The sequence below is a fragment of the Amphibalanus amphitrite genome, unplaced genomic scaffold (genome assembly GCF_019059575.1).
Source record: "Amphibalanus amphitrite isolate SeventyFive unplaced genomic scaffold, NRLGWU_Aamphi_draft 000625F_arrow, whole genome shotgun sequence".
In the NCBI taxonomy this organism is placed as follows: Eukaryota; Metazoa; Arthropoda; class Thecostraca; order Balanomorpha; family Balanidae; genus Amphibalanus; species Amphibalanus amphitrite.
Window position 1 is genome coordinate 313222 of NW_024882119.1, and position 27291 is coordinate 340512.

Here is a 27291-nt window from a genome sequence, read left to right on the forward strand (position 1 = left end):
AGTGTGGATGGAGGGGCCTCCCAGACCACCAGTCTCAGACCTCTGACTAGTGTGGATAGAGGGGCCTCCCAGACAGCCAGTGTCAGGGACCTCCCCAGACCAGTGTGGATATTGGGGCCTCCTCAGATCCACTAGGGCCTCTCAGGCCATCAGTCTCAGGGGCTTCGACTGACAAGTATGAACAGAGGGCCTCCTTGGATCCATCACGGCCCCTTGGAGTCCGTGCGTGGGGATTCGTGGAACTTATTTTTACCGAGTTTGTTTATTCTGGAAGGTGACGACGTCCTCTCAAATCGAGACGAGGGGCCTCGAGTAAAAAGTGGGTGGGCCAAAACACATGGTTGGCCCCCCCACCTCGAAAAGTGGGTGGGCACTTGCCCACCTGGCCCCCCCTGTTCCTACGCCTATGCATGTATTGCATGGTGTCTTTCCCATTCTCTCTTTAGGTAAGTTTGTCAAGAAGAAGCAGCAACTGTAAATTTGATCTTTGATGTTCGTTTGTGACCCTTGGCGTGACACAATTGTTTTTGTTACGGTACTTCACAATTTTGGCACCTGCAACGTAAATGTAAAATCTCACTCTACCCCTTGGTAATCAGCGGGTGGTCTTTTGTTGTGATCTTTCCTTTCCTGTTATTCCCGACTCTACAGCAATCAATTCGAACGTTATCGGTTGGGGGCGTTAAACGACCCCTATACTATACGTAACTCGGCAGTCTGGTATCAATCTCTTTAGTGCCCTGGTAGGGTGACCGGTTTTGCAAGAAGTTTCGAAAAGTTCTGCTCCCCAGGTCTAACCCATTAACGCCCAGCGGTACCAAAAGGTACCAACGCACATTTTGGTTTGCTGCGTTGAGACCACACGTTCTTTCGCCAGATAGATTCTGTCATCGGATAATGACCTCCTTTCCGGATATGCTGTTGGGTATAAATAACATGCTGATACGAAGAGCTTCGTGTGAGATGCAGAAAAGCTCGGAGTGTTTCGAGGCGCCGCAGTCATGGGCTGACGTTGGGAGATAAAAACGTTTGTGGTTGCTTGTCTGTAAATATTTTTTTTAGCCAAAGTGTGTTTACATTAAAGATGAAGAACTCGCAGCTGCAGTTAAGCAGAAAATCAGATGTTTCGTCATGAATCCTGGCGTTCCTAGGGGCAGAATTATTGTTGGTACCTTTTGGTACCACTGGGCGGTAGGCTAAGCGTTTTTTCGCAATTTCATGCGTGTGCGGTCTTTGCAGAGGCGAAACAACGCTCAACGGAGTGATGCGGACAAATTGTTATTTGGGGCGCCATCCCTCAAGGGGACGCCATCGCCCGAGGGAATTGGGTGCGTAAGAGGGGCGCCTTTGAGGCCATAAGGGCGCCTATATGCGAAAGAAGGGCACCTATGAAGTTTTTAGGGGCGCCTCAATGCAAATGAGGATGCCCATAGGGGCACCTGCATGCGAAAGAGGGGCACCTGTGAAGCCTATAGGAATGCCTCTGAGGCCCATGACGCCCATAGTAGAGGCGCCCACATGCAAAAGGGGCGCCCATGAACGCCATAATGGAGCTTCCATACGAAAGATCGGTCCCTGCATCCCAAAGATGGCCACGCCTCTGAGGCCTATGGAAAGAGGAAGGAGCGCCTGTGAAGCCCATAGGCGCCTGTGGGCGCCTCACTGGGAACGAGGGGCGCCTGTAAGGTCTACAGAGGCGCTTTTGATGCCCATAGGGGCGCCTACATGCGAAAGAGGGGCGCCTATGAAGGTTATGGGGGCGTCTTCATGCGAAAAAAGGGGTGCCTATGTAGGTTGAAGGTCATTTGTGTAACGTTTGTCAGGGGTGGTGCGCCCTTTGCGGCAAATATAATCTAAAAAGAGGTCGGAGAGGGGAGCGCCTTCGTCGCCACCAAAAAAGCTGGAGCATTCATTGCTGATTGGTCACTCACTGCTAACGTGACGCATGGATGTTGGATAGGATGCTTTGCCCTATAATCGCTGGTATTATTGCGGGTACCCCTGTGGAGCAACCATGTGGTTAAGGCCCCAAATGAATTTTGCTTGGGGGAGGGGAAGGGGCACGGTTTTGAGATCGTCCTGTTGTTTAGGAAGGCTGTTGCTGTTGTTCAGGAAGAAATGGGTAACGACGTCATACCCCAGTGCAGTTTGTGCGGTAATACATATACCTACGGAGGAAATATTGATGCGGATGGTATTGACAGACGAGTTCCTGCAGACCTGCTGCTTGGTCAGTGGTACGTACACCTGAGAATGAGGTGCATACCTACACCGCGACGGATTCGGACACTGGATTAGAGCTGGCCCTACCACGAAGGCAAAGCGTCTGCAAAGTACGTGGTTGCCACTAAAGTCATCTGTGGCAAGTGGCGAGTGGCGCTCTGCTCGGAGACGTACTTACATGGAGAGAAGCATCACGGCTAAAAGTAAGACCTATATTGACCAGGGTATGCGTGTTGACTGTTGACTGCTGCAGCGTGTGCCTCGGCGCAAGCAGCACTGCACGATCCGGTTGAAGTCCATTTTGGAGATCTGTCTCGTTTGGTTGCTGAATTAGATTTGGAAGGGTCTTGCTGTGCATGAACCGTAACCACAAACTCTGCTGGCTCTTGATCTATGGGTTTCAAGTTTGTTTTCATAGTTTTGAAAGAAATTATAGAGTGGTTGCTGGTAATGACATTCAGAAAACTGTTAGTTTTGTCATTTGTATAGAAATATTTGTGCATTTTAGGAAAATAAACGACCCTGCAAGCCTTGAAACCTGGGCTGCGGAGTCGGAGTCGGAGTCAGTCGGAGTCGATATCTCTAGCCGAGGTCGGAGTCAAAGTCGGAGTCGATTGTGGAAGCCGGAGCCGGAGTTCGAGTCACCGAAAATCCCGCGACTCCGCGCAAATGCCAGGGCTGCGGACATGGAGTCGGGGTTAGAGTCGGTCAGAGTCGACAGCCATACCTGGAGTCGGAGTCGAAGTCGGAGGTGATAAGTGAAAGTCTGAATTGGAGTCAGAGTCAGAGTCACCGAAAATCCATCGACTCTGCATCCTTGCTTGAAACAGTACAGTTCACTAGACCGACCCACCACCATGAATAATAGCATCGATCTTTATGGCAGTTAGGCATAGCATGTCAGTAATGACGTCATAATCTGACAACTTGGAAAACATCAGAGGCGAGTGTTTGCCATAATGTTGCCGATGAGTATGTCGTCTAATATTCTAATTGTCACGAATGAGTTGCAAAGTCTTCTTGGCAAACATATCTTGTATGCTGCTAAAATGCATGTTTTTGCGAAAAAATGATGTCACCAACGCCCAGTGGTACCAAAAGGTACCACATCAAAAAAGGATATTTCTAGATTTCGCACATTTACCAAACTCACATGGTACTCTTAGGGGTCCATTTACTCCAATTAAGCAAATGGGCATCCGTGTGCGTTCGCTGGGGAATTACGGGCGTTAATGGGTTAAATCAGTCTCAGGGGCCTCCTCTGTCTAGTGTGAATATAAGGGCTTCCCAGGCCATCAGTCTCAGGGGACTCTTCTGACTGGTGCCGGATTGAGGGACCTCCCAGAACGAAATTTTGGGGGTCTCCTGTGGCTAGTATGAACAGAAGGGCCTCTCAGTCCATCAGTCTCATGGGCCTCTTCTGCCTGGTGTGATTATAAGGGCCTCTCAGGTCATCAGTCTCAGGGGCCTCCTCTGGCTACAGTGTAGATGGATAGGCCTCACAGACCATCAGTCTCAGGGGCCTCTTCTGACTAATGAGGATAGAGGGGCCTCCTCTGACTCGTGAGGGTAGGGGGCCTCGGCTAGACCGCCAGTGTCAGGGGCCTATTCTGACTAGTGTGGATGGAGGGGCCTCCCAGACCACCAGTCTCAGACCTCTGACTAGTGTGGATAGAGGGGCCTCCCAGACAGCCAGTGTCAGGGACCTCCCCAGACCAGTGTGGATATTGGGGCCTCCTCAGATCCACTAGGGCCTCTCAGGCCATCAGTCTCAGGGGCTTCGACTGACAAGTATGAACAGAGGGCCTCCTTGGATCCATCACGGCCCCTTGGAGTCCGTGCGTGGGGATTCGTGGAACTTAGGTATTTTTACCGAGTTTGTTTATTCTGGAAGGTGACGACGTCCTCTCAAATCGAGACGAGGGGCCTCGAGTAAAAAGTGGGTGGGCCAAAACACATGGTTGGCCCCCCCACCTCGAAAAGTGGGTGGGCACTTGCCCACCTGGCCCCCCCTGTTCCTACGCCTATGCATGTATTGCATGGTGTCTTTCCCATTTTCTCTTTAGGTAAGTTTGTCAAGAAGAAGCAGCAACTGTAAATTTGATCTTTGATGTTCGTTTGTGACCCTTGGCGTGACACAATTGTTTTTGTTACGGTACTTCACAATTTTGGCACCTGCAACGTAAATGTAAAATCTCACTCTACCCCTTGGTAATCAGCGGGTGGTCTTTTGTTGTGATCTTTCCTTTCCTGTTATTCCCGACTCTACAGCAATCAATTCGAACGTTATCGGTTGGGGGCGTTAAACGACCCCTATACTATACGTAACTCGGCAGTCTGGTATCAATCTCTTTAGTGCCCTGGTAGGGTGACCGGTTTTGCAAGAAGTTTCGAAAAGTTCTGCTCCCCAGGTCTAATCTAACGTATTTGGGGGTGCTGATCCCGAATCCGGCGGAAAAAATATAAAATTCGATTTTTTTTTTGACCGCCCCGGCTCTTTGAATATTTCCGGTTTTCTCAATTTTTGCATGTTCTTGAATAATATGATGAATGTAATGAAAAAATATGAACAATGTATCGCTAAATGCATGTACCAGTCGATTCGGCATACAGCGACGTCGAAATCGGCACGCCGCCTGCCTCACCGGCCTCGCAGGAAAGCATAAGGCTCGGAAGGTTTGCGTTAGTTACCCGATTCTCTCCATAGATGGCGCTGGCGTAGCCGCCCGCCGGCCGGTCGTTGCCGTGCCGTTTACAGCCCCGGCGGTCACTTGCGACCGTCGTGGTCGTTATGCTACGTCTATCAAAGCACGACAGAAATGTTCACTTCATTTTTATGTTACTTCAGACATATTTTAGACCTAATGTTGAATTGGATAAATGACTATCGTGATTGGCGAAATAGTGGAGTGCGCTCGGGAGCCATTTACAATAGCGAGGAACGTAGGTGGATTGATCTGAGTAACATATGACACTGCGTTCACTGTTGATATGAAGTTTATTCACACTATGTAGTCAGGTGACATGAGAACAAAGTGACTAACATACCTTGTGTACGACACATGGACGAAGCTAATGCTACTTTTTCATTTTGTTTCGGTAGGCCCGTTTGTTCAGAGCGTAGCCGTCCTGTCGGTCTGCGCCTGTTACAGCTGTGACTGATTCGGTGGTCAGCTTTACAGCCCTTTCGGTGGATTGGGTATGGCAGGGGGCCCCCGTTTTAAGGGGAGTCTGTAGAAAGTCGCGCAACTCATCCTCGCTCATGTGTCGTACACAAGGGGGCTCAATGTCTCGGCCCTCGTCAACCGCTCGATGCATGTTAACCAGTTCCATATAGTTGTTCGCTTGAACGTTAATTTCCGGCAGCCGGACTTGTGCCGAATGGGCTGCTGCTGTGGCGGTGGGGGTGGCAGCTTTGGCGGCGGTCGTGGCGGCGGTGCCGGCGGCGGCGGCGGTGGTGGTGGTGGTGGTGATGATGGCCGCCGCCGTTTCAGACGCCGCTGCTGCTGTTGTGGCGGCGGCGGTGGCGGCGGTGGCGGTGGTGGTGGTGGCGATGGCCGCCGCCTCTGTCGCCGCTGCTTCTGCTGTGGCGGGGGCGGGAACGGCGGCTGCTCCTGTCGCTGCCTTTTTTGACGAATGCTCTGGATTATGCGGACTGCATCTACCCTAATGCCATGCCCCCGCCACATCAGAAGCAGGGGCGACAGAGGCGGCGGCCATCGCCACCACCACCACCGCCACCGCCACCGCCACCGCCGCCGCCGCCGCCGCCGCCGCCGCCACAACAGCAGCAGCGGCGTCTGAAACGGCGGCGGCCATCACCACCACCACCACCACCACCACCACCACCGGCACCGCCGCCACGACCGCCGCCAAAGCTGCCACCCCCACCGCCACAGCAGCAGCACATTCGGCACAAGTCCGGCTGCCGGAAATTAACGTTCAAGCGAACAACTATATGGAACTGGTTAACGTGCAGCGAGCGGTTGACGAGGGCCGAGACATTGAGCCCCCTTGTGTACGACACATGAGCGAGGATGAGTTGCGCGACTTTCTACAGACTCCCCTTAAAACGGGGGCCCCCTGCCATACCCAATCCACCGAAAGGGCTGTAAAGCTGACCACCGAATCAGTCACAGCTGTAACAGGCGCAGACCGACAGGACGGCTACGCTCTGAACAAACGGGCCTACCGAAACAAAATGAAAAAGTAGCATTAGCTTCATCCATGTGTCGTACACAAGGTATGTTAGTCACTTTGTTCTCATGTCACCCGACTACATAGTGTGAATAAACTTCATATCAACAGTGAACGCAGTGTCATATGTTACTCAGATCAATCCACCTACGTTCCTCGCTATTGTAAATGGCTCCCGAGCGCACTCCACTATTTCGCCAATCACGATAGTCATTTATCCAATTCAACATTAGGTCTAAAATATGTCTGAAGTAACATAAAAATGAAGTGAACATTTCTGTCGTGCTTTGATAGACGTAGCATAACGACCACGACGGTCGCAAGTGACCGCCGGGGCTGTAAACGGCACGGCAACGACCGGCCGGCGGGCGGTTACGCCAGCGCCATCTATGGAGAGAATCGGGTAACTAGCGCAAACCTTCCGAGCCTTATGCTTTCCTGCGAGGCCGGTGAAGCAGGCGGCGTGCCGATTTCGACGTCGTATGCCGAATCGACTGGTACATGCATTTAGCGATACATTGTTCATATTTTTTCATTACATTCATCATATTATTCAAGAACATGCAAAAATTGAGAAAACCGGAAATATTCAAAGAGCCGGGGCGGTCAAAAAAAAAATCGAATTTTATATTTTTTCCGCCGGATTCGGGATCAGCACCCCCAAATACGTTAGATTAGACCTGGGGAGCAAAACTTTTCGAAACTTCTTGCAAAACCGGTCACCCTAGTGCCCTGGTATCAATGTGAATGGGGCGTCACCTATCGGACTCTTCGAGAACTAGCGGCATAAAACGTGGCGCTGCGTTATCCGGTCATTGTGCTTGTGTCAGTGGCAGGGGTCGGAGAGGTTGCGCTGAGGAAGCAACATGAGGGCAGTTATTCTAGCGGCGGGATACGGGACCAGGTAAGTTGATTTAATGTTAATTTTTACATTGAAATATATAGGCTTGAAATGTTTTGTGTTTTTTGAATGTCATAAGCTCCTGACATTTTTTTGCCTTCTTTCCAGGATGCAGAGGGATGTCGACGCGGACACGACCGGTCGGTACCGCCACCTATCGGGCGTGCCGAAACCTCTGCTTCCGGTGGCGGGGGCGCCACTAGCGAGCCACTGGATAGCTGCCCTGGAGGAGCTGGGCCGGCTCCAGGAGCCCGTGCCCGTGGACGAGGTGGTGGTGGTGGTCAACGCTGCCAACCGGGCCCGGTTCGAGCGCTGGCGAGACGGCCTGGCCACCAGTCTCAAGGTGACCCTGGTCTGCGACGGCGCCTCCAGCAACGAGACGCGGCCGGGCGCCATCGCGTGCATGGCGCTCGGAGTGGGCGACGGCACTGTCAGCGACGTGCTGTTCATCGGAGGGTGAGTTCGTCAAGCGTGAGTTTGTCAAGCGAACTATATCAGACACATGTGGGGGCAAAGGCTGGCCCTGTCCGGTCAGTTCAGTGGACTGACTCACCAATGAGCCCATTAAGTCCAGCCGTAGTGCAATAGGCATACGAAATACGAATCTGACGATAACGTAGTAGTTACGTATAAAGGGTTCAAATGCATGTTCCAGGTTAAGATTAACGTTTAAAATACCGGGTGCTAAATTTGAGCTGCAGAGGTGCTAGCGGTCACCAGACGTAAAATACCTACCTTTCATTTCCAATGTCAAAATGAAGACCGTAATCACTGTATTCGAAGCCGCTCACAAATAACTACTGTGCAGTGGTAGAGATAAAAGGGCGTCACAATGACGTCCGAGCACCACACCCGTATCGGCTGTCGGGTATCCGCAGAATCGGACCCCTGTCTCCGTTACAATCAGTGTGCCGCAGCGCTGTCCGCGGCTGACGCCTCCTGTTCCTCATGCTCGGCAGCCAGCCGGCGCACGGCGGCCCGGTCGCAGTAGTAGCAGGTCAGCTGGTCGTTATCGGTCGCAGAGCGACCGCCCAGGCTGCGGTAAAACCGCAGCGCCGGCTCGTTCCATCCGTACACGGTGAGGTCAATGTGCGGCGCTCCGCGGCGGACGGCAACGGCGGCGAGAGCGCGCATCAGGCGCCGCCCGACACCCAGCCGACGCGCCGACTCGCGCACAAATAAATCAGCCAGGAACAGGCAGCGGCCGATGCCGTCGTAACCGGCCCAGTTGAGAGTGTAGATGGCGTGTCCAATCAGCTCGCCGCCCCGGTCTGCTACCAGCGCCCAGAACACGCGCTCCGGACCGAACCCGTCCCGCTCCAGGTCCGCCACGCTCAGCTGTGGCAGCGTCATGTCGCGCTTCTCGAAGAGGTTGATGGCTTCCAGGTTGGCGTGCAGCTGGACGCAGTCGGTCACCACTGCGGGGCGGATGACCACGGCCGGCTCCGATTGACCGGCGGCGCCTCCAGACATGGCGGCTCAGCGATTGCAAGGGTATCGAGTTGTGCGGTCGCCGAGGTGGCTGCTCACTCGTTCACACTTTTCAGTGTTGGCTGCCGATTGGAAATGTGAAGACCGTGGATCAAAGATCACTGACTCAACACTCACAGACGCTCGTCACTTCCAGTTCGCTCACTGCTGGGGATGCACAGTTGCACTCTTTTCCTTGTTCACCGTCCCTTCGTGTTGTCACGTTGCCCCACGTGCTCAGGCCCGGTGCCGCCTCCCCTGTGACCGACGTGCCTCCGCGCTCAACACTGACAATCGTACTCTATGATCCTCACTGCTAGTAATCCGAGACATTGACGGGGCCGGGGAGCCGGGGAGGGGGTCTCCCAGGCGCCGACTGGAACACATGTTTAGTTTTGTTAGGCAGGGGCGCAGTCAGGGGCTAGTGTAGGCGGGAGCGCCCGAAACGGTTTACCTACCTAACGTTATGCTCCCGTGCAATGGGTAGAGAAATCGATGCAGCCTAAGGAAAACGGCAGAAAAAAAGATATATAACTTACGGGACAGTAGTTAGGCATCGAATTGTGCTTGACTTGAGTTCTATCCCCATGCATGTGACGTGCTGAAGACGCGCATTCAGCGTAACGTAAGCATGGCGACCGGCGACGTGATGATTGCAGGACAGCTGTCACAAGAAGCTATTCAGGGCAAGGACATGTAACCTATTTCACGCGCGGCGACAGACGTTCCGTTCCCATTGACCCCATCTATCACGAAGGAATGAGATAAACAGTAAACACATTTTAACCAACCACCACACATCGACACGGTGTCTTACACGTAATAGACGGTTGGTGCTGGTACACACTTCTTCCGGTAAGCAGCCCTGGTTTATGTGAACTTTTAAAAGATCCTTAATTATTGAGTTGCTGAATTGGATTGTCGTATTAGGACAATCCAGTTCAGCATTCACATACTTATGGAACTGCTCGCAGCCGGGCAACCAGAAACCATGTGAACCAACGCTGTGGGTGAGCACTGTTCATTGTAGTCGTCTTACAGTCCGTGTCCCCCCAAACTCTTATCTACACCGTTAGGTACGGTGTCCGGTGTCCCCATGAGTGAATGTGTCTGTAACCCATGCTGTTCCGTTTCTCAGGGACACACTGTTTCCGGCCGAGTTCCGTCTCTCCGAGTTCCTATCGGCGGTGCGCCGGGAGCTGACCGCTGACCCGCGCTCCTGTCACGTGGTCTCCGTACCCTGTCCGACGGAGGAGGTCAGCCGACGCGGCATCATCGAGATCGACGAGACGCGCCGCATCGTCGGCTTCAAAGAGAAGCCGCAGCCCAGCGAGACCAGCTCCCGACTGCAGGTGATGATTGAAGATCGACCCGTCATAGTTCAACTGTAGGGTTTCAGTGCTGAACGGCAGGTAGCGGATTGTGATAGTTGGCAGGGGTGTTGTGACCGTACTGATTACTCGCCTCCGGAAATTTTGCAAAAAAAGTTCCTAGTATGTAAGCGCACTGCAAAGCAGTCCCACCTAATTATTTTACGTTTATTTTTGTCAGGTAGATAACCTATCACGATGGTTGCAACCAGCGCCAGCCGGAGGGTTCCCACCTACCGATAGCCATTAGGTACATATGTACGGTATGTAACCCTCCGCATTCTAACCTTTATTCTGCGGTGTTTCTGCAGTGTCCGTGTTTCTACTTCATTCCGGCTGCCAGTCTGTCGCACCTGACGTCCTACCTGGCACACCACCCTTCTTTGGCCGAGCGGGACGCCACCGGTCTGCTGGTGGCAGACCTGGCGCAGCGGGAGCGAGTCGTGGCGCACCCGGCTCCGTCGCGCTACGACGTCGGCAGTCTAGCGAGCTACCTGCAGTGCTGCCGGGAGTTGGAGGCGGCAGGAGTCGGAGACGGGCCGCGGGCGAGCAGCTGAGGAGCGCAGGATCTGGGAATGTTCGCTGCCAAGGAACTGAGGAGCTACTCTGTGGGCGGTGGACGTCTCTTACAATGTATAGGCGACGGAATGGACAATGCGTTGAGCAGAGTGGACGGTGGGCTCAATGGAAGCCGTCGCTGGTGCGGTTTCAACGTGATTCGTCTCAGTGGGCAGATATTTGATTGACGCTCGAATTTGATGTCTATTCGATTGTTGTTTGTGTAAATTAATATACTTTCTTATTTCTTGGAACCGTCCTGGTTTGGTTCAGAGTATTAAGAATGACAGCCCAGCCAGCAAGAAAAGTGTCCGTTTCGGCCCATCCTGAGCCAAACGGCGCGGTCGATATTGTGCCGAAAAGCCTAGTTCGAGCCACTTCGCCCTGCGCTCTGGCCTTGCATCCGACATAGCTGCACCCTGCAGTCAGTGGCAGTGCCTACAATACAATGGGTGAAGTCAATGAGCGGATCCGGTCGTGCCCGACTATGTTTACACGTTAAACGTTCGCGGTTCGACTCTTTTACGCTAGAGTAGGTACCTACCTATCTGACGGTGTAGCCAGAATCTGTGGATTTTCCATAGTCACCGTGGATTTTCCCGTGTCAGTGTAGGATAGCCCTTTGCTTGGCCCTTTGTGTGGCAGTAGCGGCGGAACACCTTCAATTAAGGGGGGGGGGGGGCACTGCCGACTTTTGGTCCCATTCTTTTCATGCAACACCCATAGGGCTAATGTTAAAATGCCAAAATCAAAGGGGGCACGGTGCCCCGGTGCCCTCCCCGTTCCGCCGCCTATGTAATGTGTGGGTATAGGTGTCAGCTGTCACTTGTCAGGACTCATACGATAAGCCCTGCTCAGCAAGGAATCTCGTTCATACATGAGCAGTGAGCACAGGGGCCTTGACAGGGATGTGAACGGGGACCGCGGTCCGCGGTAGGGGTCGGGGAGGGGGGGGGGGCGGGGGGGGGGGGGGGGGGCAGACCCACCTCCCTGGCCGCCAGGGGCACCGGCACTGCGGAAAGAGAGGGTTTAGGGCATCACCCCTCGGCCCTCGCTAGTGAAAACAGTCATGTGAGGAGAGGGCACGCCCAAGGCGTCAATGGACACTGGGAGGGATTTTCAGCCCCTCAACCCATCCCCTTCCCGCGCCACTGCCGTCTGCCGGCCCGGACTTGCGATGTAGGTCAAGGTGTGACTGTGGTGCACACAGCCCGATCCAGTTCACTCAGTCGTAATCCAAGATCCCGATTCTTGGAGGGATGTAAGGCGATTTTTCCTAGCCTACAATAATAATACGCCCGAAAAAATGTACGATATTGATTCATAGGACTCCCGGATGAAGTAGTGACACCATTCTAGTGCTGGTAAGCGCTGACAATACAATCGTTATCGATGCAACTATCGATAGCTCTTTGATAATTTCTCCTTATTCTGAATAATGCTTTGAAATAAAATAAAATATGTGTGTTTTAGCAATGAACTAATTTATTAGAATCTTGTCTGTCAAAGTATACCGAAAGAAAGAGACGAACTATCTACACTATCGACAGCACTGAACATAATCGATAGACTCCGCAGCTGTTTACTGCCGAGAGTGCTCGGTGGGGTCGCGGGTGTCGTCGCTCGCGGATTTTTCGTTTACCAATTTTTGGAACAGCTACACTGTTGTCATCCTCCATTTCTTCACACAATGTAAGTTTTTTTGTGATATAAGTGTGTGTTTCACCCCTGAATGTCGTATAGCTACAATATCTTTTGTGCGCCTATTTCGTCGCAAACGATTTGTTTACGTTCTTTGTGCCGTTTGCGTCGTATTTTATTGATAATTTCAATTATTCTAGACGTTCAGAGGCCAGGATAGTATCAAAAGCTGATAGCATTTTATATATTCAACACTTTTCTGTCAAAACCCAACAGTTTTTGGTAATGTAAGTGCTCAAAATTCAAACTTGTTCATTCAGAATCTTTTGTCAGTTTTAAGTCTTATGTGTGCTGGTTGGTTCTCATGCTGCTTCTTATAGTTTTGATAAATTGTAATTATCAGAATCAAATTTATTTAGGGGTTGTCTGTAATGTAACGCAAAGCACCTAGTAGGTAGGTACCCACTTAATCCAAAGGCATCGTCCCCGGCTCTCACCATCACATTCTTGATTTTCCAATTGTCACATGGTATTTATTTTCCTAAGGACTGACAGCCATAACTTTCATTGCGAAGCCCAAGTAATAGTATAAAGCATATCACATGACATAATTTGACCGCCTGAAGCCCAACCACTTAACCTACTTTTTGACTTACAACCACTTTGACTTACCATTGCTTGCAATCTTCATGTGAGTAAATTATTACTTGTCCATGGGTAGGCAAAAATCAGTAGGTCAGGTTAGGTGACATTATGTTTCTTTTTAACATTTTGGTGCCATGTAACCATCATATCTGGATTTAGGATGTGAAAAAATGAAAGAATGTGTAAAACTTACCTTTGAAAATTGTGCCAGTCCTAAAGTAAATATTACCGCTGTCACATAAGGTAGGTACAGTCTGTGGAATCTTTTGCTACTCTGGGATAAGCTGCAGATCATCAGTTCCAAGCCTATATTTTCCTGATCCTAATTCTTCTGGGGATAGTGCAGTGCATTCTTTGAAGGTGATATTGTTTTGTGGCTTTTGTTGTCTTGACTTTCTGCCCTGGAGGTTAAGTGCCTTGACTTTCAGGACCAACAGGATTGGGGATTCTCAAAGTCTGTGGGGAATCAGCTTGCATGATCACACATTTCAGTGGCCCACACCCTGTAAAAGCACTTGAACTGATCTCAGGCTTAGAGAGGGCTGATTCCCTTTGGAGAATGTCACACACTGATCTAGGGCACACACTGTCCTTGGGGGCCTGTTGGATAGGATCTTATGACAGAGAGGATTCAGGAAGTCTGTGGCCCCAAGGTTCTGAGCCCCAATTATCCCAAGAGATCTCCAGCCCTGATCCAATTGATGCTAGACTACCTGTATGCTGTTATCATTATTCAATTTGGAATGATTATGTATGGAAATCAGAATTTCATTGATGATCCCAACTGGTAGCAAATATGATCGTGAAGTTTTTGACAAGCAAACTAGAAGCATAGTGTCAAGCTAAACAATATCAACTTCAGATCCAGAGTCCAGAGTCCATAATATTTGGTGGACAGAACTGTGGACTCTGACTGACTACAACACTGACTCTGCTCAGCTCTCCATTAAAATCATATTTTGTTGCATTGCTCATTGATGTTGGATCTAGCTGTCAATTTTATGTGGAAGTTCTTTCTGCACCGTGTATTATTTTGAATTGCTCTTCTATTACCTATGTAGGTTTATTTGCTGAAAAGGAATTAAAGCTCATTCATTTTGAGTGTTTGGTATCATGGGGATTGGCTTCTTCTTCAAATACCGGGCTTCTCACAAAAGTCGGACCAATTTCTTTTGCAGATAGTGGACTGGAAACAATATTTAAACGAAACAAATGTACGTGAAAAGAAAGCAAATTTTTAGGAGATTTATATGATACCATACTTGTTGAGTTTAAAAAATGAAACTGTGGTCTTAAGACGCAAAAGCAAACTCAAAGAAATTCTACTTTCAGAATAAGTCGGTCGTTTCATCACAACGGAACTTCCGCAATCTTTTTTTTTTTGCAAAGTGAACACCATCTTGAAATGCTATATTCCACATTGTTGAAAGTTTCTGGGCCGAGGAAATGTTAACTGCTGGTTCAAAGAACACAGCGGCGGCTGCAAACCCAATCAAAGAAGCCCGGCGAACGTCGCTCGTGTGAGAGATGCGCTACCAAGGCTGTCAACGGTCAGTGATACCGGATGACCCTGACAAATTTTTGGAGTGTCCTGCAGACCACAATGGGCAGCGATCCTGAAGCACTCAAATGCCAATAGTTCCAGCTAGACTAGACGTTTCCACGGCCAATACCGCTAAAGAAAACCGGGAGTGGGTGCAGGAGCGCTCCGGGCAGCGTGTGATCTCGAGGTTTGAGACACATCTGTGACCAGCGAGCTCCCCGGACTTGACCCCATCGGACTTTTTCCTGTAGGACCACCTCAAGTCCCAGGTGTTCCGAAACCACCCAAGAAGTCCCAAAGACCTGAAGGGTGCAGTGCGGTCGGCAGTGTGTTCAGCTGCCACCTTCCGTGTGCCGTGCTGCAACAGAGGCCGCGCTGCGCCGGGCTTAACTTTGCATCGAGCGAAACGGGGGTCATCTCGAACAGGCTCGGCGCGGCTCAGTTAGGCGATCGCCGACGGTCGAAATCCCCTGAAACAAAACATTTTTAACCAGGCTTTCAAGTGATGCCTGATTTATTTTTGTAACACTAACACATCCTAAAATATATTAATTATAAATTCATCCGACTTTTGTGAGAAGCCCGGTATGTATTCGTGGAACATGCTCTTATTATCTTGAGAGATGGGAGATCAGTTGAACAGCAAGGTCATTCAGAGCAGGCAGTGTCTCCTGCCCAGGAGCTGCTGCTAGTGCTGTTTTGTCTGGACTTTCCCCTCAATAATTACTCGTATGTGACACTCAGGAGATATGCTCAACCCTTTTCAGAATATCATGTCAACTGATAAAGACAACACTGAGGGCTCGGTTAATAATGTTCAGTAAGATATAAATTGCTTCACTTTTATTTTCTTGTGAATATTTTAGCATGCATTAAACATTTTTTATCAAGTAAATTTTTCACAAGTACGACCATAGAACAATTTGGCATCATGCCTACTGAGCATTACTTTTTAAAAGAACATATTTGGCATATTACTATTCGATCAATTTGGCTGCCTTTTGGGCTCTTTCTTGCTCAGCTGGCAATATAATATGCTGTAAACAGCTTGCATTCTAATTTTTATATAGGTAATGTGCTTTTCAATCTTTGACCTGTAAAATGGCTTGAGCTACATTGTTAGTGAAATCCAATCTTATTTCAATGGACTGCTACTTTTCTGTCTCATTTGACTTGTTCCCATGAGTATTTTTACTCGTGTTTCTTTTGCCATTGACCTTGCTTCTAATGCCCATTTTTAGATGATTCCTAGAGGATGCAGTTGCTTGCTGCCCATCTTACCAGTGTTCATGTCCATCTGCTTATGCTATCAAAAGTGTGCTGCAGACCGGTGTATGATAGTTGGCCGCAGCCTAACTGAGCAGTGCAGACCAGTGACATCGTGTGACTGTGCACAGGTCGACGGAGGGCGGAGTACCGGGGGAGGGCGGCTCGGACGCGCCCGTCGGAGGGCCACGCAACCCTCAGCAGATCGCCGCACAGAAACGAGTCCAACAGTCACAGGCACAGGTCGATGAGGTGAGGTCGCAGGCCGGTACACAAAGTGGCCAGCACTGGGTGGTGTGGGACATGATGCCTCTACCTGCTACCTGTACATCTGTGCAGATCAATATTTAATGCACAATGCACATTGAACGCCTTATCAACAATGCGTGAATTATCGTGAACAATTACACTGATTCAGTCTGATTCCTGCTCAGAATTATTGTAGGTTAAGAGGCAGGTGCGATTCAGGAGCTCATTGTTTTGCTTCTGTGGCAACCCTGATTCTGTTCAATTGTTTTCATAACATTCATTCTTGCATCGTTAAATGTCATTTCATTTCGACGTTTTTAAGAAGTTAATTAAGTATGGACGTTGGTTTTTAACAGCTCTTTTTCGTTTTTATTTGTGATTCTAATATCATCTTTTGTCGTTTTATATTTCCTAAACCGATCATATTGTTTGTTTTGTGATATGTTCACTGAGTTTGACGTATCTTTTGCACCGTAGGTTGTTGGAATCATGCGGGTGAATGTTGAGAAGGTGCTTGAGCGCGATCAGAAACTGTCCGAACTGGATGACCGAGCAGGTAACTGTGTGCCTCCCCTCCCCCTGCCACCGGCGCGGCGCCATGTGGAACCTCGGCGGGGCGGCTGTACGGCCGTCACCACGGCCCGGCCTCCGGGCGGCCACCGTGGACTAACCGGCCGCCCCGCTCTGCGGTCCGCATGTCGCCGCCGCCGTGTGTCGCAGCACCCCCTGTGACCCGTGCCGACCGGCCCTTACACATCAGGTGGTGGACATAATGCGTACCAACGTTGAGAAGGTGCTGGAGAGGGACCAAAAGCTGTCTGAACTGGACGACCGGGCAGGTCAGCTGTCTGCCGGCGGGCCGATCTATCTGTCTCTCTGTGTCTGTCTGTCTCGTCTGGTCCTTGTTTATGGGACTGTCGGTATTTCTTTGTGTTGGTATGATGCTGGTGACTTAAGGAGAACTGCATGACTGCACTTAAACGGCTTTGGATGTGTGCCAACAATTTCCAATTTCCTCGATCGCTTTCTTCTAGCTCGATGCTACTTGAATGCACCAAGACATGCACTTTAGAACTTGAAGGCTGTAATCTTTTCTCCTTGAAATATTGACTGAGCAAAACCAGTGGTACACAGAGGTCAACGCTCTGAGTTATACCAATCTTCAGCAATGTTGCCAAGCAGCGATGACGTCACCTTGAGTAACTAGGCCAATAAAGTGCTCTTGCTACATGCCATGCCTTATGTGCATTTCAGTTAGCTGTCGGCTTTCTTTTTTGGTGCTATTTGTTTGAATCGTACCGTGTCCGATCGAATCCTTTACATTCTGAAGCCTAGTTAGTCGTCAAAGACTTTCTTCACTTAATTTGTTTCACTATCGTTTAATGGAATTTCATTGAGTCGCCCTGCTTCACGTTTCATCCCTCTCTTGTTGAATTTCTTGCTGGGTGAATGAACCTGCCTCACCATACACCGTTATCTTCACAAGTGCAGCTGTGTTTGGGATCGGTCTTGTGCGATTTTTCAGATTTTTGCGGGTCCTGCACTTGTCCCACCCAACTCGCCAAAGCGCAGCTGTGGGGCGGCATTCATGATTCAGGACTGTTTTTAACGCAGTGTGCTGCAGAGCATTTATAGCACAGCTTTAGGAGGGGCGGGGAAAGTGCTTTGGGCCAGCAACACGTTGGCTAAGTCTCTGAGCTGGGCAGTGTTTATACTTTCCGCAACTCTAAACCGGACGCCAGTGACGGACTAACCGAGTCTATGTGCCGTGAACCAGCGACACTGTTCGGACCTCCGTACCTAAAACTAGCGGCTTAAGATTAACGCGTTCTGTCTGATATATGACCCAGCGACATTGCCCTGCCGTTTCAATCTGTCTCGGGCTGCGTCACGCCGCAACTGCACTGGCCTCACTACCGGCCGCGGCACGACACATTAGTCCAACGTGCAGATCCGTTCTCTTTCGGCTGGGCTGACTCCCGGCGTCAGTTGGATCTCTCGCCGTGCTCTGGCGGCAGCGAGTGTCGCGCCGCTGACCGCCGGGAGGTTATCGCTCTCCGGAAATTGAGTTGCCGGGGTCACCGGGCGAATCTGGCCGCTCAGCTGGTCTTATGGGGCCGTCCAGCGTCGTGCCGCTGCTCCCTGTCGCTGTCAGTGAGGAAACTGGACTCGATAGCGACGGAACTTGAAAAGGGCATATGGTGCTATACGCTCTTTGCCATTAGGGCTGGGTGGCTATTACCGTGGTGCTGGGACCGGGAATTCGTTGGTTTTAATAGTCTGTTATGTTCTTTCCGTTGAAGGGAAAGGGAGGGAAACGTTTCAAAGCAATCATGCCTGCATTGCTTTTTGTCAGTATGTTCTGTGTAATAATATTTTTCACATAAGACCTCCCCCCCCCCCCCAAAGTGGCACTGTGCTTTACGCAATCACACGCTCTAGCCACTTAACACGCGCAGTGGAAGGGGGGGGGGCGGATTTCGCCCACCCCTCCTGTTTTTCGCCAATAACTCGCGCCGCAAGCATAATATCAATGTGAAATTTCGGCTACCTGTCCAAAATTGAACTGCGGATCTTCTCGTGCAAAAAGTAAGAAAATCGGTTCACAACTTTTCTAGTAATAGCGGTGTAAAGTCAAACATCCTGCCGCCGCGGCGGCGCGGCGGCCGGCGCTAGCCGTTACGCGCCGCCTGAATTGTAGACTGTGCCGGGGCGGGACGGTTCCGTCTTTACATCGCGCTCCTTACCGCTGATTATATTAGATTCGCGTCAAATTCGGTGAGAAGACTGAGAAATGTACAGGCAATCATATGGTCAAAGAATTTTGAAAATCGGCCGGTGACAACTTGAGTTATGAGTGTGTAAACACAAAATTGTGATTGCCGCGTTTCCCGCGTCGGCCGATGCCGCTTCAGCCGGCGACATCTTACCCTTCGCAGGCTTCTAACTGCCATATTTATTGTTGGATTATCTAGAAATTCACCATACATACTCCCAAATGTTTGTTCTTTCGTATAGTGAAAGAAAAAAGAAAATCGGCCGGTAACTTTTTGAGTTATCGGCGTGTAAACGCAAAAAAGTCGCTAATATGGCAGATTTGACCACATTTGACCTCATTTGACCTTGAAGATATTGACCTAGGGTCATGAAATTCACACACAACAGAGTTCCCCATGGCCCCCACCTACCCTCCAAATTTCGTCTTTCTAGCTCCAGTGGGAGCTGAGATCTTAGGGGGGGGCGACATCCGCCCCCCCCCCCTTCCACTGGGCGTAGTACTCGCAACCCTTCCACTGCGCGTGTTAACCCTCGCCCGCACATGGGGGGGGGGGGTGGTTGCCACCCCCCCAGGCAGTCTTTCTGCTCTGCACTCAACATTTTTAGAGCTAGAAGGCTGATTTTTCGTATAGCTGCTCGTCTATCCTTTCTTGATGTCCACTGAAAATTTCAAGTTTCTGTGATTTTTGGTTTCGGAGATATGACCTTGTTTTTCAGGTCATGTCATGACCCAAATGGCCAATTCTCAACATCTTGCGTTTGCCATGGGCCTTGTGAGCTTTTGACACCCTGATTTCGGCCTTTTTTGCCAGTCTTACCTCCCACCTATCATGGAACATGTTGTTCGACGATGTACAGGGGTCAAGGTCAGGGTCAAGGTCAACCTAGGTCATCTAAGATAATTGCGTTTTAGGCAAGCTGAATTTACTTTTTGTGAATTTTTTTGACTGCATTTTTGGTAAAAGCTTCTCAGATCATGATTTCATGAGATATGGACCCAAAAACAATCGGTGCACACATCAGTATACACACAGACACACACAGACATACAAACACATATAATTGACCTTGACCTAACGTGACCTGAAATGACCTCAGCAGCAAAATTCTGGTCGGATAGTGTGACAAAGAGGTTCTAGCTGGCTTGGCACCAGAAAACAGCATCGTCATCGGTATTTGATAAGCAGCGCACTTGATATCCAACGGTGACCCAAAACAGCAACATTTTTTAGTTTGACCTGACCTGGAAGGTCAATGACTGACCTGAGAAGGTAAAACTGGGTATCATTGGATTCGTCTCTTCCCAAAGAATCTTTTTGGTCTTTACTGCTAAGCTCTATCTCCAACAGGAACGAAATGGCGCGGGGGGTGGCAACCCCCCCCCCCCCCCCCATGTGCGTTCTAGGATGAGAAAATGACATGTGCGGGCGAGGGTTAAGATGTCACCTGTCTTTCTAGAAACGCATGTTTTTCTTAATCACAATAGCATATTTGATACTGTTTGCTATATTCGCTTATAAAATATTGGCCTGTTTGTAGTATTTGATAGAATATTGTTAGCATGCTTCTTTCCTGTATAGTATATTGTGTCACAGTACGCCCAATGTGTGTGCAATGTGCATGTTACACCCCGTGCCTGACGTTCTGTCTATGCCAGCGTCCATCTGACAGTCACCCTCTCCCCTGCCAGACGCCCTGCAGCACGGCGCCTCACAGTTCGAGCAGCAGGCCGGCAAACTGAAGCGCAAGTTCTGGTGGAAGAATCTGAAGGTAAGCCCGTGACGCGCGACACCTGTGTGCTAGAATCCGTGACGTCACTAGTGCTGCCGTATCAGGCCCAGTAATACCGAGTGTTGGTTCCGATATGACTGAGGTTATCGCCGGCGCTGTCTCGATAGCGTGCAGCCAAGGCCGTATCTGTTCACTGTATGACGTCATATGATATCGTGCACCTGTGCTGCTGTAAGCCGCCGCGGCGCGGGTGCGACACACCATATTGACCCACCTGTTTCTCTATCCCTCTGCCTCGCTAGATGATGATAATCATGGGGGTAATCGGTTTGGTAATAGTTGCCATTATCATAGGTAAGCTGACCAGGGTTTTACCGGGTTTGGCACGTTTCTGCACGTCTGCGTGGGGTTTTAGCGTGGCCGGCGGGCCGCCTCAGCCAGCACGTGGGGCCACTCGGCCCGGGGTTGGGGTGGGGTGGGGTGGAGCGGGCCGCGGGCTGGGTCAGCCGGCGGCTCCCGGCGGCTGAGCTCAGTGATCCAGTCGGTCCCTGAACCAGTGACCTGTTTCTGGGACCGACTGGACGGCTGTGTCGTGGCAGAGCCGCCCGCTGGGCCCGCGCGCCCGCTCCCTGTGTGGATGGGTTTTTACTTGGGTGTTTTATTTCTGTTCATAGTAGATAGACCCAATACGAGCAGCGGTAGAACTGCCTGGCTTGGGCTGTTCTTTTCGCCGGGGTATCATTTATCCGCAATCGGACTGTGATGCCGTGTGGCGGAGGCACCGATCTGTTTGATGTTTTGTTCTATCCCTCCACGTTTTTTGACGATTGCAGCACAGGGCTACTCCGACGGCCCTCGCCCGTTTGTTCACTGGTTCTGTTGGCGTTTCTTTCAGATGTGGCTGATTATTGGTGTTATAGTCATAGTGCTTATCATTATCATTGCGGGTGAGTACATTCCATGTTTTGTTTTGCACAGCAGTTGCTTGCATGCCTTGGTGGATGTGTGCATGCAGAACATGTCTGTTGTCTAACATGTCCAACTCACGTTTATAGTGAGACAACCGCTTTTTATAGCAAAACTGACTGCCATTGCAGCCTAATGTGTGTATTGTCCAGCTACTAACAAGTAACGTACAACAGATTGGGCAGAACGTTGTCTTATATTGTACTTTAGTACTTTGTCTAACTTTGCATTCATGTAGTGAGTTACAGTTCCTCCATCATGTAGTCGTTCTCATCAACACTCATTGCGTTCAGCAACATTGTTAGTGGCACAGCGTTCCTTTTGAGCGCTGGCTGTCCGTCCAGTCGGGAGTCTAGGATAGGAGGGTGGGGACAGTGTATGTGCCTGTATGTGTGCGTGTGAGTGAGGGCGCGTGGCCGAGAGCTGACGTGTGGCGCCCTGCCCTCCCTCTCTGCGCGTGCCCGCTGTCCGTCCGTCCGCCCGCCCGCCGCCGGCGTGCACTCAGCGAACGTTGTCTAACGCCAGGTCAGCGGCCGTTCCGGTGTCGATGGTGTGGTGTCGCCGTGCTCCTTCGCCAGCCGTTCTGTCTCTCTGGCTCGCTATCTGTCCGCCCCGCCCCCGCTGTCTGTGCCGCGTCAGTGTGTGTGTCTGTGTGCCGCCGAAAGCGTGCCACCGCGGCGTCACTAACCAGACACCCGCTCTGCCTCGCCAGCCAAGTTCTGGTAACGGGGCTCAGTCAGACAGGTCAGGACAGACGATTTTACTTACAACTTTTGACCTTGCTCCGACCCGGCTCGCTCGCGTGTGCTGCACCCGCCCCCCGTCTCTTCTCTCCCGGCCACCCTGCACCCACACACTGTCTCTCAGCGCTCCTTCCGCCCGATCTAACCCGCCGTCCGGCAATGTACCCGGGACACTCTGTCTGCGAGCTCCCAGCGACTGTCTCGCCGCCCAGCGGTGGGCGGTGACGCCTCGAGACGGCCATAGCCCGCTGCCTACCGCCTTTCCTCTACTGTCTGCGGCGGAGCGAGACTCCCTACCGCCCGATGGTAGCCCCACGGCCATGTGGTCACGCTGTGGTGCGGCGGCACGCGGACAGGCACACCTGAGCCGCCGCTGCCGCCGCCGGCGGCCGTCCGTCGGGCGGGGGCGGCGCGGCCGATCGAAGCCGGCCGCCGACGGCTGGCGGTCATCCGACCGAGCTATCGATTGCGGCTGCCGACGCTCGGCCGTCGTCCGGTAGCGCGGCCCGCGCCGCCCCCCGGACACTGACCCGGGCGGAGCGGTGGAACGGGGGGGGGGGGACGGAACAGGATGGGTTAAACACGGATCAGGGGGCGATAAAGTTGGGAGGGCGATCAAGTTCTGGAGGGAGGGTGGAAGCCAAAAACGGTTTTAGGTGGGTGGGTTTCCGAGCCGATGATATCGTTTGTCAAGTTATGCAACTGTTGCGACTGAATTGTCGGTCTGGGCAAATGGGTAATGCATTTGAAAACTGATAGCGAATTGATTTGACCTGGCTGTTATCTGCAACATGCATTGTTATTACTTATTGAATCCATTTTCTTCGCACTTGTCGCTCGAAGCAGATCTATAATCCGAAGCCTGTCGCAGCCCGGTAACAAAGTCTGGTCGGGTCGTGTTATCAGTTCATGTCTGGCCTTGGGCGCGCTCCAGTGCCGAGTCATGCGCCGCCGTCACGGCGCAGTTCGACTGTCCGCATTGCGACATCGCCCAGAGTCCCGTGTGTTCTAGAGGCGCGGTTTAGACGGCGCCTGTCAGTCCTCTGTATGGCGACGAGACTTGTCTCAAGTCGCACTAGAATGTTACATAACCATTGAGAAAACCGTGTGATTACGAGACATCGCTTTTCTGTTCAGTTTCAGTTCCCTAAATGTGCTATCAAATTGACTCGAATCTGCCAATGATGTGAACTCGTAAGTGAAATGAAGCCTGCTGAGTAGCTGGGTGACTGCTGGACGGCGGGTCCGATGATTCATCGATGCCAGCCGGACCTGCGGGTGTCTGCCTGCCGCGAAGGCATGTGACAGGGCGGGGAGGGGTCACCGCCCAGCTGTAGGGACAGCTGTGCTCCTCCGGCGGCAGACGCGCCCCTGCCAGCTCTGTGAGTCGGAGTCGGGCCGCCACGTCCAGTCCTGAGGTCCTGCGCGTTCCCCGGGGGTTGGGTTGCCTGCCGTGACCTCCGTCCGCGTCCTCTCCTCTGCCCTGCTCTGACGGGAGGCCTGACTCTGCTCCTGATCCACCGGCCGGTCGGCCCGTCTCCCTGAGGACCCGCCCGCCCGGCTATCAGTCCCGCCCAGCGGTGCTTCCGTCCCGCCCCGACACTGGCTGGCCTGCCTGCTGCGCCGCTTCTCCTGCCCCCCAGCCCCCCCCCCCCGCATGACACGGGCAGCTGGACGCACTGCTGACCGCCAGCCCGCCCCTCTCCGGCTTGGTGCTTCTCTCCCCTATTTCGGCCGTTTCTATTTCTCTCTCTACATATTTCTATTCTATCCAGCTCGGTGTGCTGTTCTTTTCGACTGTTTCCAACTCATCTATTCGACGGTTTGCAGTATTGTTCTATTTTTCGACTTTCTTTGTGTCTGGGTGTGTGACATACATGTGAATGTGTTTTCGGGTGGTGGGAGTGGCCCATTTGTATGAAATTCTTCAGTGAGCATTCATAAACTTTCGACAAGAACACGCATTTTTCGATGGCTGTAAAAGCTGTCGGATAGTTGGAAGGCACGACATGTTTTGGAATATTTGTAGCATTTTTTTGTAGGCTTCCATTATTACGAAAATGTTCTGCAATGCTTCGAATGTCCGTCTTTTGAGGCTTCATCCTGATTCAATTTTCTAGATTTTCACTCTTAATATTATCACCGACTGAATCTGGTGCAGGGTATTGGAGACATTAGTGACATCGCGTCAAGTCGACCGCATCTCTGTTGATTTCTGACGCCGGTTCTGTCAGTAAACCATTTCCACTGACTTGAAGGCTCTTCGAAATGCTTGCCATCTAACTCATACCGATTTCGTGCCATTACTAACCGCTCATCTCTCACGGGCTCCTTTGGTGACCTGGTGTGTTTCGGGGCGGACTGGGCAGCAGCTAGTCAGTCAGCGCAGTCCGCGGGCACGGGTCGCCCTCTTCCCACCACGGCATCCGCAGACAGCCGCGCTTTCAACAGCGAGCCGAGCTCAAACTCGACCGGCCATCGGATAATCGATCTGTGGCTGGATACCGGCTCGAACGTCTGATGCGCCGTACTGGGAAGGGGGTCCCGTGCTCGTAACACACTCGTGTAGTGCTAACTGCTGCCAGACGGGCTTTGGTGTACTGACTGCATGCGGGGATGGGTGTGGGACTGTGGGTGCGGTGCTGGGCCGTCTGTCTGTCGTTCCGCTCGCCTACTAACCACTAACTCGCTCCTGCTCCGCTTACATGCAGCCGGGAGCTCTTAGGCGGGCGGTGCGCAGAGGGGTGCGCCGGCGGGGGCGCGGCGCCCCGACCCGCCGCCGCCGCTGCCGCCGGTCGGCCTGGGTCCAGAGGCCGGCCGGCGGCGGCATCGGCCGCCCCCGCCCCCGCCCGCCCGCCGCCGCCGCCACCGCCGCCGCCCGGAGGCGCGGCTTGCTTCATCCACCGACGCCGGCAGCAGCCGTGCTGGAGGAGGGGGAGAGAGGGGTGGGAGGAGGGCGTGGCGGCGTCCGTGGCTGGCCGTCCGGCCGTCTCTCGGCTGCCGGCTGGCGGACGGACGGTGTCTGGCTGTCGTGCCGCTATGCCGGCGAGGTGTCTCCACCGCTCCCCGTGTTTGTCTCATTAAATCGCATCGTCAGTGACAGAGAGGTCGCTTTGTGTAGCTTGCTCGGACAACTAGAGAGGACATCAGTTTTATTATTTTCTTTTTCGTTATCCCTCCAGCGCAAAATCCCCGAGCATGCACACGAGTAGTGTTTTGCGTAGCTTGTAGCGTAGTTGGATATTGAGCTGCTGTATCCGTTCGGTCTAAAGTCGTTGTTCCCTGATCTCAGTGTTGCCCTGTGAGGATGTGGGCCCACTCTGGAATACGGTCTGAAAGTGTGTGGTTGTGTGTGTGGTTGTTTGGAGTAGGAATGTGTGGATGTCTGTTACGTGCATTCCCGCTGAGTTTGGTGAGTTTGAGTCCAGTGGGTGTTGTTGAGCGTGCGGCGACTCCGCCGTGAGTGCCGGTCAGTTTTCACATCATGATCTCACGGGCATCGCCCGACCATGGTAAATGTGAAGTGAGAGTGGAAGGAGTACCCTGTGTCTGTGTTTGGGTAGGCGTGTGTCTGTGGATGTAGCGCTGTGAAAGAAGAGCACATGTTTGCTTTTATGTCGGTGGTCCCTTCGTGGCAATCGGTCAGTCGTTATGTGATCTCATTTCACCCAGTCATCGTACTGTCGGTCAGTGTCCCGTCTCTGTAGGTCTGCCGTCTATTCGTCTATCTGTCTGTCTCTCTGTATGTTCGTCTGTCTATGACTGTATGTCCGTCTATCTGTCAGTATGTGAACGAGTGGCATGAGATATCCGCGTTCTCGTGAGCATGTCAAATTAGCACTGATGGATGGCACTGTCGAGCCAACGCACCGGCACCGTTTTTCATTATTTTTCTGTTGTTTTGTTTTAGTTTGGGCCAGCAGCTAGAGCGGCAACCGACGCTCGGACAGGCAGCGGCAGCCGACATTCCCTGCGCGCGCGTGTGATACTACCTGGCGCGCCACCACCACCCACGGCGCCCCGCGCGCGCACGCCGCGTGCGCTCGCAAAACACTTTTCGGGGGTGATTGTTTCTTGATTTCGGTCGCCGATCGGCTAGTCATCGATGGTAAATGGAGGCACGCTGGCATCTTTCTCGCTTGTTTGCTGGCGCGGCGGCCGGCGAATAGGGCGGCCCGGCGCCGGCCTGTTCTGTATACGGTGCATGTGCGGCGTGCGGCGCCGCTACCTCCCCAGTTGAAGATCGTCCGGTCTCTGTGTCGCCGCGTGGTGTGCTAGATGTCGCCCAGACGCTCGCTCGGACGTGTGTGCCGTGCGCTGTACCGTTCGGTAGATACCGGCGCGCGCTACGGGCGCCTTACAACTAGCCGTGTCATTATTTATGTGCGTATATCTACATACTATATTATATAGGGAGGAGTTGCGTTCGGAGGGCGGCTGCGGTGGCCCCCCGGCGCCCGCCGGGCTAGTGGAAGGGCCGGGGCCAGGCATATCTCGGCCGCGGCCGGCTGGCATCACTAATATACGCTGACGCTAGTAGCCCACCACATTGTGTCGTCTGTATGATCGGGAGAGCAGTGAGGTGGCCGGGAAATCCAGTGAGACTAGTGGGAGGACCGGTGGGATGTGGTGGGGCGGCCGGGGAAGCGTTGGGAGTGATGGGGCGCGTCTGATGGGGTAGCACCCGATGGGTCGATAGGGAGCCATCGGTCGCTCAGTGATGGATGCAGTATGTTAGACCGTTTGTATAGAGATTGGGTAACGATTTGGCCTGAATTGGTACTGTGCGCGGCGTCTATCGATATCGTAGGGCGTTAGTGATCCGTAGAGCGGGACACTCCTGTCCCAATCCCACCCCAAACGTGCCGGATCGACCCAGCAATGTGAGATACGAGTTCACCGTCTGGACTGTCAATGTAGTGATGTCAGTGAACGCTGACTCTGGTCGAAAACAACCCCAGATGGTCCGACTACCTGTATCTGTGCGTTCTAGGTAATATTTGTGGCGGT

The 27291-nt window shown here is 52.1% G+C and overlaps 3 protein-coding genes across 8 annotated transcripts; 2 read left to right on the forward strand and 1 right to left on the reverse strand.

Moving 5' to 3' along the window:
• The first annotated feature begins 7215 nt into the window (after nucleotides 1-7215).
• Nucleotides 7216-10973, forward strand: LOC122363531. The gene is made up of 4 exons (XM_043332946.1): nucleotides 7216-7324; nucleotides 7430-7777; nucleotides 9930-10143; nucleotides 10473-10973. Exons 1-4 carry the CDS (start codon nucleotides 7287-7289, stop codon nucleotides 10716-10718), a joined length of 846 nt encoding a protein of 281 aa, XP_043188881.1. The 5' UTR covers nucleotides 7216-7286; the 3' UTR covers nucleotides 10719-10973.
• LOC122363532 (diamine acetyltransferase 1-like) lies at nucleotides 8078-9699 on the reverse strand. Its single transcript, XM_043332947.1, has 2 exons — nucleotides 9609-9699; nucleotides 8078-9167 (listed from the first exon to the last, which is right to left on the reverse strand). Exon 2 carries the CDS (start codon nucleotides 8792-8794, stop codon nucleotides 8225-8227), a length of 570 nt encoding a protein of 189 aa, XP_043188882.1. The 5' UTR covers nucleotides 8795-9167; nucleotides 9609-9699; the 3' UTR covers nucleotides 8078-8224.
• A 1297-nt stretch (nucleotides 10974-12270) lies between the features above and the next one.
• LOC122363516 (synaptobrevin-1-like) lies at nucleotides 12271-26825 on the forward strand. Of its 6 annotated transcripts, none has more exons than XM_043332901.1 (7): nucleotides 12289-12411; nucleotides 15946-16066; nucleotides 16541-16619; nucleotides 20532-20611; nucleotides 20875-20926; nucleotides 22251-22282; nucleotides 24993-26116. In XM_043332901.1, coding segments are annotated over exons 1-6 (348 nt in total). In that variant the 5' UTR covers nucleotides 12289-12409; the 3' UTR covers nucleotides 22265-22282; nucleotides 24993-26116. The 6 variants fall into 6 exon arrangements, with proteins under 6 accessions (XP_043188834.1, XP_043188836.1, XP_043188835.1 ...); XM_043332900.1 differs by lacking the exons at nucleotides 16541-16619; nucleotides 22251-22282 and adding exons at nucleotides 16824-16902; nucleotides 22044-22063; XM_043332899.1 differs by lacking the exons at nucleotides 16541-16619; nucleotides 20875-20926; nucleotides 22251-22282; nucleotides 24993-26116 and adding exons at nucleotides 16824-16902; nucleotides 21468-21519; nucleotides 26192-26825 and having other exon boundaries at nucleotides 12271-12411.
• The last annotated feature ends 466 nt before the right edge of the window (nucleotides 26826-27291 follow it).

Bases quoted from the DNA above. Each gene is read 5' to 3' on its own strand.
- LOC122363531 (XM_043332946.1), top strand. From the start codon at position 7,287: ATGAGGGCAGTTATTCTAGCGGCGGGATACGGGACCAG. The intron at 7,778-9,929 runs GTGAGTTCGTCA...TCCGTTTCTCAG, and splicing joins GACGTGCTGTTCATCGGAGG to GGACACACTGTTTCCGGCCG. The intron at 10,144-10,472 runs GTGATGATTGAA...GTGTTTCTGCAG, and splicing joins AGACCAGCTCCCGACTGCAG to TGTCCGTGTTTCTACTTCAT.
- LOC122363532 (XM_043332947.1), bottom strand. From the start codon at position 8,794: ATGTCTGGAGGCGCCGCCGGTCAATCGGAGCCGGCCGTGGTCATCCGC.
- LOC122363516 (XM_043332899.1), top strand. The intron at 16,067-16,823 runs GTGAGGTCGCAG...CTTACACATCAG, and splicing joins CACAGGCACAGGTCGATGAG to GTGGTGGACATAATGCGTAC. The intron at 16,903-20,531 runs GTCAGCTGTCTG...CTCCCCTGCCAG, and splicing joins TGAACTGGACGACCGGGCAG to ACGCCCTGCAGCACGGCGCC.